Source organism: Tenebrio molitor, chromosome 7 (assembly GCF_963966145.1).
Source record: "Tenebrio molitor chromosome 7, icTenMoli1.1, whole genome shotgun sequence".
NCBI classification, from domain to species: Eukaryota; Metazoa; Arthropoda; class Insecta; order Coleoptera; family Tenebrionidae; genus Tenebrio; species Tenebrio molitor.
The window spans coordinates 11169029-11181802 of record NC_091052.1 but is presented as its reverse complement, the minus strand read 5'-3'; the positions used below and the strand labels follow the sequence as shown (position 1 = coordinate 11181802).

The following is a 12774-nucleotide window of genomic DNA, read 5'->3' as shown; positions in this document are numbered from 1 at the left end:
AGCAGGTTTTATTGGAACTTGGTTCTGGACAGAAACTGTGTATACATTTCCCATTCACCGGTGTATAATTGGTGGCATATCCTATCATTTAATTTTTTTTTAAATTAATTCAGGAAGTTGTTTTCATAATCAATTCTCTTTCTTTTTATTATTTTTGCAGAATTTATTATCTAAATTCAATTACATGAACTATAACCTTGACAGTGGAAAGTCGAATCTTTACATGATTCGACCTTCCGAAAACATGACGCTTACAAAATTTTCCATTAGGTTCTTTTTTATTTCTTTGTCTCAGACTTGCGTAATCAAAAAACATGAGCCTTTATAGTTTTTATTAAACCAAATCTTTACTCTTTTGGTGGATATTGCAGTTGTCTGTGCTGCCGGAGGGAAAGTGTCTTTGCTTTGTCTGAAAGCAGCGGTCCTCAAAATAGACTGAGACGTGGTTGTTAAGTAGATATATATTTTAGAATTTAGTGCATAACAGCCAAATCTTAAGATGCTATTAACAATAGAGTTTTCAAGTTGTTATCAACAGAAATAAATATTTTAGTAGAGAAACACTATTCATATGGATACTGTAATTATATAAAAAAATCCCACACTGCAGGATAATTGTCTAGGAGAACTAAATTAATTGAGCTACCCCATCAATTTAGTATATACACTCTTAAAATATCGTCATAATACGAGATTGCAATCTGATTATCACTATTTAATATACAAAGTAAGAAACGGCATCGCTATAACATAATAATTTCAAGCAACATGTTAAAAACAGTTTTAGAGAGAGAGAAATAAAACAAACAAAGAACTGGCAGTGCGAAAAGAACTCACAATTAGGTCCCAGAGAATTTTACACTACGTGAGAATTGAAACCGAATTAAGAAAGTTCAGTGCTGCGCAAAGTTATGATCACATGAAACACTATCTCTATATATACAGATAACTACGCACTAGTAATTTTAAACTATCACATGAATTTTTTTTAATTCCTCTAGTAGATCGATGAGTTGTGCTCGAACACAAATGATATAATAAAAAAATACAGTAACAAGAATTTTAACAACTTTTAGATTTATGGTCTTGAAATAATTGTCAACCAAAATATACATATCGATAACATCACATAAATTAGTAGCGAATATAATACTATTCGTACAGTATAAATAATTATAATACAATTTAACAACATATTTAATATGCAATCTGTAGATCTAATACGATATTGGAGGGAGTCATTCGCCCGTGTCCAGCCATTTACTTTCCTCGATAATCCTCTCAAAGCAATCCATCAGATAGAGGTGCTGAAACATTACGTTCGCGTCATTATGCAGGGCGCGTCGTGCTATCTTACATAAGGGGTGAAGATCTTCAACCATCTCGGCGTTTTATCCGATCTGTTGTACTTCAAGCAGAACGCCATTCCTTCGTCGTCCACTTCCCACTGTCTGATCGTGTCCCACTGGAGCACCACCACTTGGCTCTCGAGCGTGCCGTCTTCTCTGCACGCGTGCAGTTTGATCCCCGTGCTTCCCACGGCGACGACCACGTGCCCGTCCTTGCGGGAATCGCAGGCGCAGTGGGGGAAGACGACTTCGCCATAGCCGGGGAGTTCGCGGGCTAGCTTCAGGTATTCGGAGGCTCTGGTGTTGTCTTGGAGCGCCTTCAGCTGGTAGAGGCGCTCGCCGGCGTTGATGTATCCCCGGTTCACCTCGTCGACGGACTGAAACGCGCCGAGATAGAGAAACGTGTAAGACCGAACCTGAGGCGATGTGTACCTGCCAGAAGATGTAAGACGTCGCCTGGGTGTCGTTCATCAGACTCAACTCTTTCGATATGGAAAACAGCCACTTTCGTATGCACAAACACGTACTTGTCGCCGTACTGTAATTCTGTATGTATAGGTTGTGGGGGTACTCGTTTGGTTGCAATTTACGTTCTACAAAGACTAGTTGAGACGACTTAAGCGAGAAACCTCCACAACTCACCAAAATTGTACTCGACTATTTCAAACAGGTAAAAATATTTTGATACTCGCTTGTTCATGGCGACCTTCTTGACGACGGCCTCGTACACTTCGTCCGCGTTCGCGCTCTTCTTCAGCGACACGGTCACCACTTCTCTATCAGGTAGTAATACCTAAACAAGCTCCACCAATACAAACATTTTACAAAATCCAACCGCCTACTTTAAGATCGACAGGACTGCTGTTGTTGTCGTCGTCCTGATCCGTAAGGAACTCTTGCATAATATCAGACTCGGCTATTACTCGAACGGCGCACACCCTCTCTAAGTACTGTTCTAGGCCTCTTCGGCGAGCGTCCAGCTGCTGCTCGCTCAAATTGAACGGCCACTTCCCCGGCAACTTCGGGAAAGTAAAACCTGCAGTAAACAATCGTAAACATTTCCGCGTCCAGATAAACACATCGACGGTCGTAAAACTTTACGCTCACCTATAAATTCCTTCTTGAGGTCGCAGTGCAGCTTGGAAAACTCCCGGTACCTCCTGGAACAGAGGTGCCTCCCGGCCATGTATATGTTGAAAGCGACGTACCGCTCGCCCCCTCGCTCGTTGTAATGGTAGTCCGGTATGCTGATGGGCAGGGAACGTTTTTCGCTATAGTCATAGTACACCTGATTATCGTCGGTGGGTTCCAGTCTTTCCGCCTCCTACAACAGGAAACAGATTAATTGTACTAAAAATTTCACCCATAACGCTATTACCAACTCATCATACCTGTTGTGTTACAGATATCACGGTGAGGGTGAGGACGTCGCCACCGGACTTGATCAGATCCACCACCTGCTTGTGGGTGGCGCCCTCTACGTTCACCCCATTACTGCAAACACAATTATCACATTGACAATATCGAACAAGCCCTTGACAATTAATACAATGCAATGATAAATAAACTTGTAGTGCGTCTCGGGCGACCGTGGTGTCTGCTAAATCCATCCAAACGGGATATTTTAATATGCATCGGTCTTATCAATTATTCTATTCGAGGCAAACAACTCGACATACCTCCCGTTCTGCTTAAATGCAATGTTCCCATGAACTTGGTAACTCAACATGTTGCAGGACAAAATGATCGACTGTTGGCAACAAGTGTGTTATTTGTCCTCGAAAAATAACAATAATTGAGTATTGATCTTTGCAACTGTAAGATAGCGACTGACATTTGTTTGATAAGAATATTAGATAACACTTTCTCCGATCGGTGGGTTCAGATGCGTGGCCGGTTTAAAATCAAAATCAGTGAGAACGGAAAACCAGTTGGTCGAGTTACAAGAGATAAGGAAACCATCGGACCATTTTTAATGAGTCGTGTGTACTTTGTATGAAACATGTAGCCCGGAATACTCTTGTCGGAGGCGTACGCCATTTAGGTAACTACTGTCATTAGAGAATAGTTATTAGACTTACGTAAAGATTTTTAAGAGTCTTGATTACATGTTGGATAATAGCGAAACGACTAAATGGACGTCAGCTGAATAATTTTGGTGAAATCGCAAAATATTTACATCTTTTATTGATGCGTCAGTGCAATACTTTCTAATTGCATAAATTACGACCAAAAAACTCCAGTGAACGTAAATTTCTTTGAAACACTATTGTGATGTGAAGAGAGGGAGAACGAGAGAGAGGAAACAAAATATCTATCAATTAAATATTGTGTTATTGTGTTCCAGCCGATAATGGAATTATATCGTCGACATTTCGTTTACAGTTATCAAACTGTATTCGTTGCGAAGAGTAAATTTCCATTAAACTAAACACGAAACATATGCCGAGTCATCTGCTTAATTCATTTTTAAAGTTTATATCTGTAGGTCTTCAGTCGGCGACAAATTCTGCGGCAATAGTACGTATCAATTTCCCTGGAGTACCGCACGAGGGTTTACTCCCCCAACACACATTTGCCTCAAGTTTAAATACGCAGACATTTGTCATAGTTAACCGCACATATTTAATGATGAAATTTCGCCCAGCGGACCTTATTATTCACCTCTCTACGAAACACAAAAATATAGTCAAGGCGAAGCTGCGGTTTTGCACGTTGCAATCAATCAAGCGAACTGCACTTCCGTCATGAACTATGCGATAGTGTCTGTCGATGTTTCTTTTGCAGGGGTGTACGGATCAGATTTGCTGTTTTTGTTGAAACTCGGCCAATTTCACTTTCAATAAACTGTTAATCAGTCTCGACTCGACATCGTTTATTAACTGAAAATTTCAAGTTCAAATAATAAATACAGATAAAAATATTACGTGATATAATCTTAGCAATTCCCCCGAGTTTCGGTGTAAACACTACGAATAAATTATGAAAGGTGGTCGATTAAAAATATTCTGAACAGACGTGACAATGGCATTGAAAAAATTTGAGCAACATTTAACAGTGCGATAAATTTAGCACCACTTCAAACACCGCTCAATAACAATCAATTCTTCAATTTAAAATACCAATTTAATATCATTTAATGTGTACGCTCCGTAGTAATCGTCTGAGCCGAATTTGTCCTGTCTTGTTTCGGAGGAACGTGTATAATTATCATTCTTTTTCAGTTAACCTTCTGACACAGGGTCGCCTCATCTTGACACAAAATGGGTGAAGTAGTTTATCGAGAGGCTAAAAAACGACGCACGAAGCTTGTGATTCTCTCATCACGACAAAAATTTAGACACAAACCTGAAAGTACTTTGGTTTCGTGCATTGAGACCCACAAAAAATTGTTTTCATCAAATTCAGTCACCATAAAATTATTAAAAAATTATACACTGTTGCAACTGAATCGCGATTAAAAATATTTTTTGGAAGCAAAGAACCTTGGTCAATGCCACCGCAGGTTGAGGTATGGAGAAACATCGTAAATCTTTGCCCCCTGAGCTGGAGTTGTGAAATTGTGGCTCGTGTGCCTCAAGATAAGAAGATATTTGAAAATTGGTCAACACTTCCTTATCTTGCTTCCTAAACAAATACCTACCAAATATACAAGAATTGTATAATTCAAATGTAAACATTATTAAAAACTTGATCGATTTTTCTAACAATGAGGTACTCCCAGATTATTTTTTTATCTTTTTCAAAATCATATTAGCTAAGTGGTTATCTGTGTGAATACTTTTCGAAATGAGTATGTACTTCAATAGCGCCGGTTCTTCTAGAGAGGGATCTTGTATACACATCGTAGTATATAAGCAAATAAAAGTAAATGAGACAATGAGCATTAAGCTCTATTTGCAAATCGCAATATGTTCCCAATATTTGCCTTCTGGATTATGATGCGATCGGTTCACATTTTCCTTTTTCAACCTACAGACGAATCGATCTTTTGTGACTTTTTTTTAAATTTGTACCGAACTCAACAAAATTCAATTGACAGCCGCTCGTCTTTTGTTTATCACTAAATGCAATGCTACCACAATCACAGTTACAAACGCAAATTTTTGTCAGCCCCGGGGGCTAAAACGAGGAATTTCTAAATAAACGTAAAGTGTGCGAATCGAGGACGTTGTGGCAGTGTACCGGTAGATACCTACATACCAAGCCGCTTACACCACGACCACACCATTAATCAGTTTTTTTTTTTTTACTTTTACTTTCTTGTCCCGGCGTTAGTCGCAGATTCCGACGCAATTTCCCGCAACATCGCCAAATGAAATCTCATAGAGCCGTCGTAAAAAAAATCGTAAAACGAGAACCTTTCCCGAGAGCGGGTAGACAGTTGAACCTGTCAGTTCTTTTAAAATGCCGCAAATAAAAATCAATAGAACGATACCCGAGCCTTAACCTAACCGTTCGATTGTCAGGCCAGAGTCTTGTTTGGAAACTCACACTTCGAGAATGCGATCTCCTTTTCTTATTCCGGCTTGTTCCGCAGCACCCCTGTCCAACACGGCGCTGACATGCTGCAAGGGGGCGTAAAGTTCTCCGTTGATGCTCCTCAGTTGTCCGCCCTCACTGACCTGGCCACGAACGTTAAACCCAAAACCAGTCTCTGTTTTATTTATGGTTACGACACGGGGTCCGTTTGGCACTTTCATATTATCAACCCTCATTACACCTCTGGCCGCATCAGAGTCGGCCATATTTTGACGTGACAGTTCTTCGGGTGCTGTTCGTTTGTCGGGTTTACACTCGTAATCCCCACCTCTCGATTTTAAACTCGATCCTCCCACCCTCCCCAACGAACATACCTCCATGCTAGGCAACCAACAACACACACAGGTCAGGACTAAAATAATTTATTTTCTCAAACCATAAGAGAACAGTTCATTATGTACAATGACTTATGGCACTATGGCAGACCTCTTGATCTCTGGTCTCTTCGACGATCGCTACACAAACCGGTGATTGCATCCTCGATATTATAATTCACGCAGTCGAGTGGGGCAAGGCGTACTTTAACTTCTTCCAGAAATGCGGATCCCCCCACTTGACGTACGTCTTTGTCTTCAAGTAAACCTTCAACACTGGATCCAAATTGTTAAAGTCCAGATCTCCATACAATATCACTACAACTCTCCCTGCACTCGCTGCAGTTTTAAACTCCATTTTGGCCCAAACACTTTCAATAAAGTTTTGCGAGAGGACAACTACAGTTCTTCGAGACTGTTGAACTGAAGTTGTAATTTGCGACACTATAAACTCGCCCGGAATCCAGTCTCGCTGGTGCAAACACAATTTATAAGCTTCGGGTCCGTTTTCTAGTACCGGTAACAAGTTTCTAACCACGAAATCCTCGTCTTTGTGAGAATAACTGAGAAAGGCGTCGTAGATTTTGTCATTATCTAGCTCTTCTTCCGAAATCCACCACAAACACCAATGTTTTGCGTACAACCAAATTTTCACTTCTTGTTGGTATCGATAGTACAAAGCAATCGAAGATGCTAACAACATCGATATAAACGAGAGTACAGAAACGATTGGAATTATTATTGAGGATTTTCTGCATAAATCACTTCTGGTCAAATCTATCAGGCGATTAGTGCTGTTCACGCAATAAAGGTCTCTGAAATCCACCTGAAAGAATAAAAAAAAATATAAAAATAAACTACTTGAAAAACAATATCACCTGTTTTGTATGCTGACGAATAAAACTGGTTAAATTGTCAGTTTCACAATCACAAATCCATGAATTATTGTGAAGGGTCAAGCTAGCCAAATTAGAATTGTTTAAAAGCTGAAGAACTTCATATCTCAGGTGCGACAGTTGATTGTTATCCAGTGCCACTATCTGCAAACCAAAAGTGTTAGAAACTGTCTAATCTCAAGTTTAGTGTAATAACTTGAAGTTTCGGTGGTAACCAATAGATCATCTTCAATTTGTTGTTAGACAAAAATAATCTCGTTACGTTGTCATAACCGGTGAAATCGATCTCCGGGCCCAAACTGTTATTTTGAAGGCGCAATTCTATTTGACTGAAATCAAGTGAAGTCCACCAAGTCGTCATAATATCTGGTAATTCGGTTAAATTTTTGTTCGAACAGTCTACAACAACCGACGAATCAAACGGTTGCCAAACACACGAACATTCCTCGGGGCATCCGGTAGATTCTCCGAGTAACATGTCCAAAGAGCAGTTGAGAGACGACAGTGGTAGAGCTGCCATAGACGCGCCTTTGAGAGCAACAGGAACGCCACAAACTACACCCTCTGCTCGAACGTCGAACAACTGTTTGACTTCTGGGGCCATTTCGTCCCTAAAGTACTTCAACAGATCGTAATTGTTGCAATCACAATGCACTGGATTATTTTGCAAGGAAATAGTGGTGGTGCTTGCACCCAAAATAGAGCCAACATCTTGGAAACTAACTGTGGTCACGTTGTTGTAATCCAGATTTATGTACAAGTCTGATGGAGCTTGCAATTCCGTGAGCTAAAAGTGTAAAATCAAGTTGTGGTCGCGTTAAGTGTGAAATACTTACTGTTATATTCGTGAGACGGTTGTGGCTCAAATCTAAATTCTTCAGGAGTACTTTGTTGTACAAATCAATAACGTCATCAACTTGTGCAATTAAATTGTAACTCAAGTCGACTTCTTCGATGTTAACGGTATTTGCTAGTAGGACACTTGGATCGTACTTGTTTTTGCCTGCGTAGAAATTCTTCGACAAATTGATTTTCTTTAAGGTGTTGCTGTGGAAGGTGTAAGGATGGATTCGAGAAATTTCGTTTGATGCTAGATTGATCTCCTCCAATCGAATTAAATCAGCAAATGCGTCTATCTCGATTGTGCGAATGAGATTTTTACGGAGAGACAATATTTTCAAACCTCTTAGAGATGCAAATTTATTCTCGACGCTCTCAATTAAATTGTCATCTAAATAAAGTTCCTCCAAATCGATAAGTCCTTCAAATAAATGTGATGGAAAGTCGTTGAAATTGTTCATTTGGAGTTCTACAACTCTCAAACCTGACGAATTTTCGAATATGTGTTCAGGTATTTCAGTTAATTTGCAGTTGGACAAATCTACGTCGTGCAAGTGAGTCAAATTTGAAAACAAATAATCCGGGAGTTGCAATTTCGGATTGTCGTTCATCTTGATCGACTCTATTATCCTGACAGGTTTAAATAAATTTGGAGGTATCCCATGCAAATTGTTGTGTCCGAGATTGAGCCGCGACAAGACCTTCAGTTCTTCGAAAGCGTCTTCAGAAACGACTTGAATGTTGTTGGAGCTTAAATCGAGCACCTTCAAAGCCACCAGGCCTCTGAGTGTGTAGTTGTGCAACTCTGTGATGTTATTGTCCCAGAGTTGCAAAGACTCGAGTTGCTCCAGAGCACCAAACAAACCCTCAGGCAAGCTTTGCAAGTTGTTGCTCGAAATATCAAGCAGCTCCAAGAACGGCGTGTTGTTAAAAAAGTTCTTCTTCAGTTGTACAGTATTTTCTTGCAACTCCAGCGAAATTAAATGTATCAATGGCTCAAATACGTTTGCTTTCAAATCTTTGAGTCCATTACGATTTAATTTTAAGTGTCTCAGCGTGCGAAAACCGGCAAAAGTTCTCTTGTCCAGTGTACCGTTTCCGTGAATCCCGTGTTCCACTTCCAAGTGCTCGATTTCGTCGACCGAAAACCACTTCAAAATTGGTACGAATCCAGTTTCGGGAAACGGACAAAATTTCAAATACAACAGATTCACTTCGTGCAGTGTCACTTCCGGGAGTCGGTTCACATCAAAACTGGTCAAATTGTGACAGTCGATTATAATTTCTTTATCTTTGGTAAGGGTGACCGCAAAACCGCCCTCTTCCGCGTAGTTGATGGGACAAAGATATTCATAATTGTCGATATTTTGGATGCAGAAACAAAAATTGTTGCTATCACATTCAAACTGACTGCTGCTAACTTTCAAAAGAGATAACGCAACGAAAAGTGTGCTTATCGCTTTCATTCTTGAAACCTGGAAAAACATACTTTATACGGAAATTCCGCTACACACCACGTGGTATAATCATTCTGTACCGATTCTTGCACTGTGACTCAAGTGAAATTACGCAAAACAAATAAAAGCAATTACATTAAAGAGAGTAAAAATGGTAAAATGTACAAGTATTCACCTGGAAGGACGCGGAAAACAATTCTGGCAGTACTAATAACGTGTTAATGAACCACGGAGTGTCATGCTAATGCGCCGAATGCGAGAGGATGAGGGTCTAGGTAATTCCCAACCTCTGCAGAAAGAGGTAGAAGGGAGGACCCAACAAATTCCAGGAATCAACGCCTAACCGGAAATTAACGGTAATCACGGAAGATAGTGTCATATTTTGGTGATAAGAATTGAATTTTGAGCTGAAATTTTGCTAAAATAGGTAATGGAATTATGTAAATACAGAGTTGTGATTATTGTTATTGTTATTACAGTTGTTATTAAAGCACCAGACACCAACATAGAATATTATACCTACTCCATCAGAGCTTTAATCACGGACAATAGCTTTAAGAAGCCTTCGTGTAACCGCAGGTATAAAGATAATTCTAAGAAAAAAATCGTCCCATCTTTGCCAGGTAATCTCTACAGTGTCGACTCTACCGATTTGCAACTTTGTTTTGCTGCACCTCTACCTGTTACTTCAAGACTTTCTGAAGCCAGAGAAACCAGAGATTTTCAATCTTATTCTGACTTTTTTTAGAAAAATAAAAAATTCAAAATCAAAGCGAGTCCTTCAACAGAATCGGAATTATTCGGAAGTGAGAATAAAGCTTTTATTAATTTTTGCCCAAAATAAAAATCACCCCAATTGACGCAAGTAGTGAGTGGGTTGTTAAACACATTTTCAACGCTTCGTCCAAATTGTCAACGTAAACATTTCCACATAAAAGTAAAATAACTCCTGGTCTTCCGTCCCCCGTGATGTGTAACTAAGCAAGACGCAACTCCATTTTGACCGAAGTACTTTCACGCTAATTCGGATTCAATTCTCCCACAAATTTATGCTTAACAAATTTGCTAAATTTTTGAAAGCGGTTACTGATGTTTTCTATTTGGTTGGCATTCAATGAAATGTCAAAACCTACAAGACTGGCGTCATCTAACACTGTCAAGCCTTTTCCTTCAAACCCAAATTTTTGATTAGGTACTTTAAAATTTGAAAATTTCCGTAAGGAAAGTTTTCCAAGATTCTGGCAGTGAGCTGAGAAATTTGTAAACAGAATTCAAACATACATACTCAATTTTATTATGACATTATCTTTTTGTATTTTAAGCGAAATCGTTGCAGTTTTATTTACATCTCCGTTTCATGCTATTTTCAGCGTTAAAACTCTACAGCTGTCCAATAGTTGTGATGAAAATCGTTTCATAATGTCTTTGATGTTTGTTTGTGACATTAAACAAGACTGCATGTGAGAATTTTTTACGGTAATTGTGCCAAGAATTGGATATCGATTAATGTTAACATATTCCTTTGCAGATTCGTTTTTGTTGCTATTAAATGAGCAATACATCGTGAAGGTAAAATTAAACTAAGACCTGCAACAACAGCCGTGGTTCTTGAAATTTGAAATAAAACAAGACACAGTACACAGTAGTCAAAATACAACATGAATAAAATTTGATATTTTTTTTCGTTTATACTTGCAATAAAACAACACGTGTGCATAGTGTATTGCATACACAACCAATTGCTATACAGAATATTTCATGAGCGACGCCATTCAAAAAAAGCTGGCTACTGAAATTAAAAATCAATCCAGCTTTTTTCGAAAATGTATTGTGGGTTGCATTTTCAATTCCGTCGGGCTCATTATCACTCGTGAAATACCCTGTATTTAATCAATCATTGGGTGTGACAAGAATAAATTGGATATTATAAGACAGTTAAATTATATATTATTAACAGTAGCAGACTAGTAAGTAGAATAATAAATCCAAATTAGTGATGGTAAATACAGCCTGTAATCAAAATATTCCCACATTATTGGAAATCCGTTTTTTGAAAAAAGTAAGAATAGGTGGCATGGCAATTTAGACTATATATAAATTGTGGACGCGCCACTGTTTTGGTTTCATAGTAGAAATCATAAAAGCAATAGTAAAGAAAAAGCGGACTTTCGCTTTTACACGCTTCATACACTTTTTGTATGACAATTTAATTCATGTATAAAAAATCTCATAAGGCGCTCTGATTTTGTCACTTTGACAGCGGATAAAAGTTTGCCCTAACTTTTATCCGGCAAAAACACTCAGGTAACTTACAAATATGTAAGTAATTTTAATTGTTATGCATCTAATACACCTTTAATACCAAATAAAAAAATTAAATTTGTATTGCTCATTCATTAAATTGTCTCGCCGAATTACACTCGAGGTTTTATTTAGTCAGGAAAAATATTTATTTGCAACTCAAACTAATTGCTTGACAATTAGACTCGAAAAATAGGCACGATTAATTCCCACATACATCAAACGTGCGTGTTCAGCCAATCAGAGCACTTGCTTTCATCCAATCAAAAATGTTTATCGCGGATAAATCGTCCTCCTAGCCTGTCTTCTGTCAAAAGCGGATAAAATTCTTGCCAAAAATAACGCGACCTAATTTTTTAAATCTGATAAATTTCCCAATTTTTGGACAAATCGCGACATTTTCACAGATTAGAAACTTTTCTGACAACGCAAGTTTGAGAAAAATTTGTTTACAATTTTGGTTGTCATGTCAGGGTTGCTAGAGACCGATGATGCAGACCTACTAGAATCAGACGCGTTCAAACATTAGGTTCCGTTTTGTCGCTGGAAAAGTTAGGGCAGTCGATAACTTCGGTAGAAGAACTAACTGGACGAGTCGTGGCAGCTAGTGCCCAAATTCGGCAAGATCGTGAAGTGTATCAATGGCGCGGAGGGCACAGGGCACAAAAGCCTGTATCACGCATCAAGGACAACATTTTCAGCATTATTACTGTGAATCCGGTACGTTAAAAGTAAAAGTGTTTTTTTGTCCGTTATTCCAACACAATTCAGTGTCAGTGTCAAATTTCTTGCATGGTAATCGTTTTCGTTGTGGCTTTTTTACCATTTCACTTTCGTTTGCTCTTCATTAATGTCGACCACGGGCCAGAATGAGGTGAATTTTGATTTTTTGAATTCGAAATTTCAGCTAGGTGCAAATCGTCTTCAAATGTGCTAATGGTTTACGACTTAAAATATTTCCGCCTATTTTGATTACACCCTGTATAAAAACAATAGGAAATATAAATTCTTATGTGAAATTTGGCGATATTGTTAGAATTTTCCCGTCGTTGTTTATCAACAATTAAACTAAAAA

The 12774-nt window shown here is 38.7% G+C and overlaps 2 protein-coding genes and 1 long non-coding RNA gene across 6 annotated transcripts; 1 reads left to right on the top strand and 2 right to left on the bottom strand.

The window, feature by feature from the left end:
• Positions 1–443: 443 nt before the first annotated feature.
• On the bottom strand, positions 444–6139 carry Snx27 (sorting nexin 27). Of its 3 annotated transcripts, none has more exons than XM_069054393.1 (8): positions 5844–6139; positions 2741–2843; positions 2457–2673; positions 2192–2385; positions 1992–2142; positions 1782–1942; positions 1358–1726; positions 444–1307 (listed from the first exon to the last, which is right to left on the bottom strand). In XM_069054393.1, the coding sequence occupies exons 1-8, from the start codon at positions 6095–6097 to the stop codon at positions 1239–1241; spliced, it is 1518 nt and encodes a 505-aa protein (XP_068910494.1). In that variant the 5' UTR covers positions 6098–6139; the 3' UTR covers positions 444–1238. The 3 variants fall into 3 exon arrangements, with proteins under 3 accessions (XP_068910494.1, XP_068910496.1, XP_068910495.1); XM_069054395.1 differs by lacking the exon at positions 5844–6139 and adding an exon at positions 3029–3171; XM_069054394.1 differs by lacking the exon at positions 5844–6139 and adding an exon at positions 2899–3040.
• LOC138135624 (uncharacterized) lies at positions 3252–5077 on the top strand. Its single transcript, XR_011161032.1, has 2 exons — positions 3252–3393; positions 3446–5077. It is a non-coding gene; the product is annotated as an uncharacterized lncRNA (long non-coding RNA).
• Positions 6140–6262: 123 nt separating the features above from the next.
• LOC138135616 (protein toll-like) lies at positions 6263–9672 on the bottom strand. Of its 2 annotated transcripts, XM_069054392.1 has the most exons (5): positions 9574–9672; positions 7938–9416; positions 7298–7888; positions 7084–7245; positions 6263–7031 (listed from the first exon to the last, which is right to left on the bottom strand). In XM_069054392.1, the coding sequence occupies exons 2-5, from the start codon at positions 9405–9407 to the stop codon at positions 6384–6386; spliced, it is 2871 nt and encodes a 956-aa protein (XP_068910493.1). In that variant the 5' UTR covers positions 9408–9416; positions 9574–9672; the 3' UTR covers positions 6263–6383. The 2 variants fall into 2 exon arrangements, with proteins under 2 accessions (XP_068910493.1, XP_068910492.1); XM_069054391.1 differs by lacking the exon at positions 9574–9672 and having other exon boundaries at positions 7938–9535.
• Positions 9673–12774: the final 3102 nt, after the last annotated feature.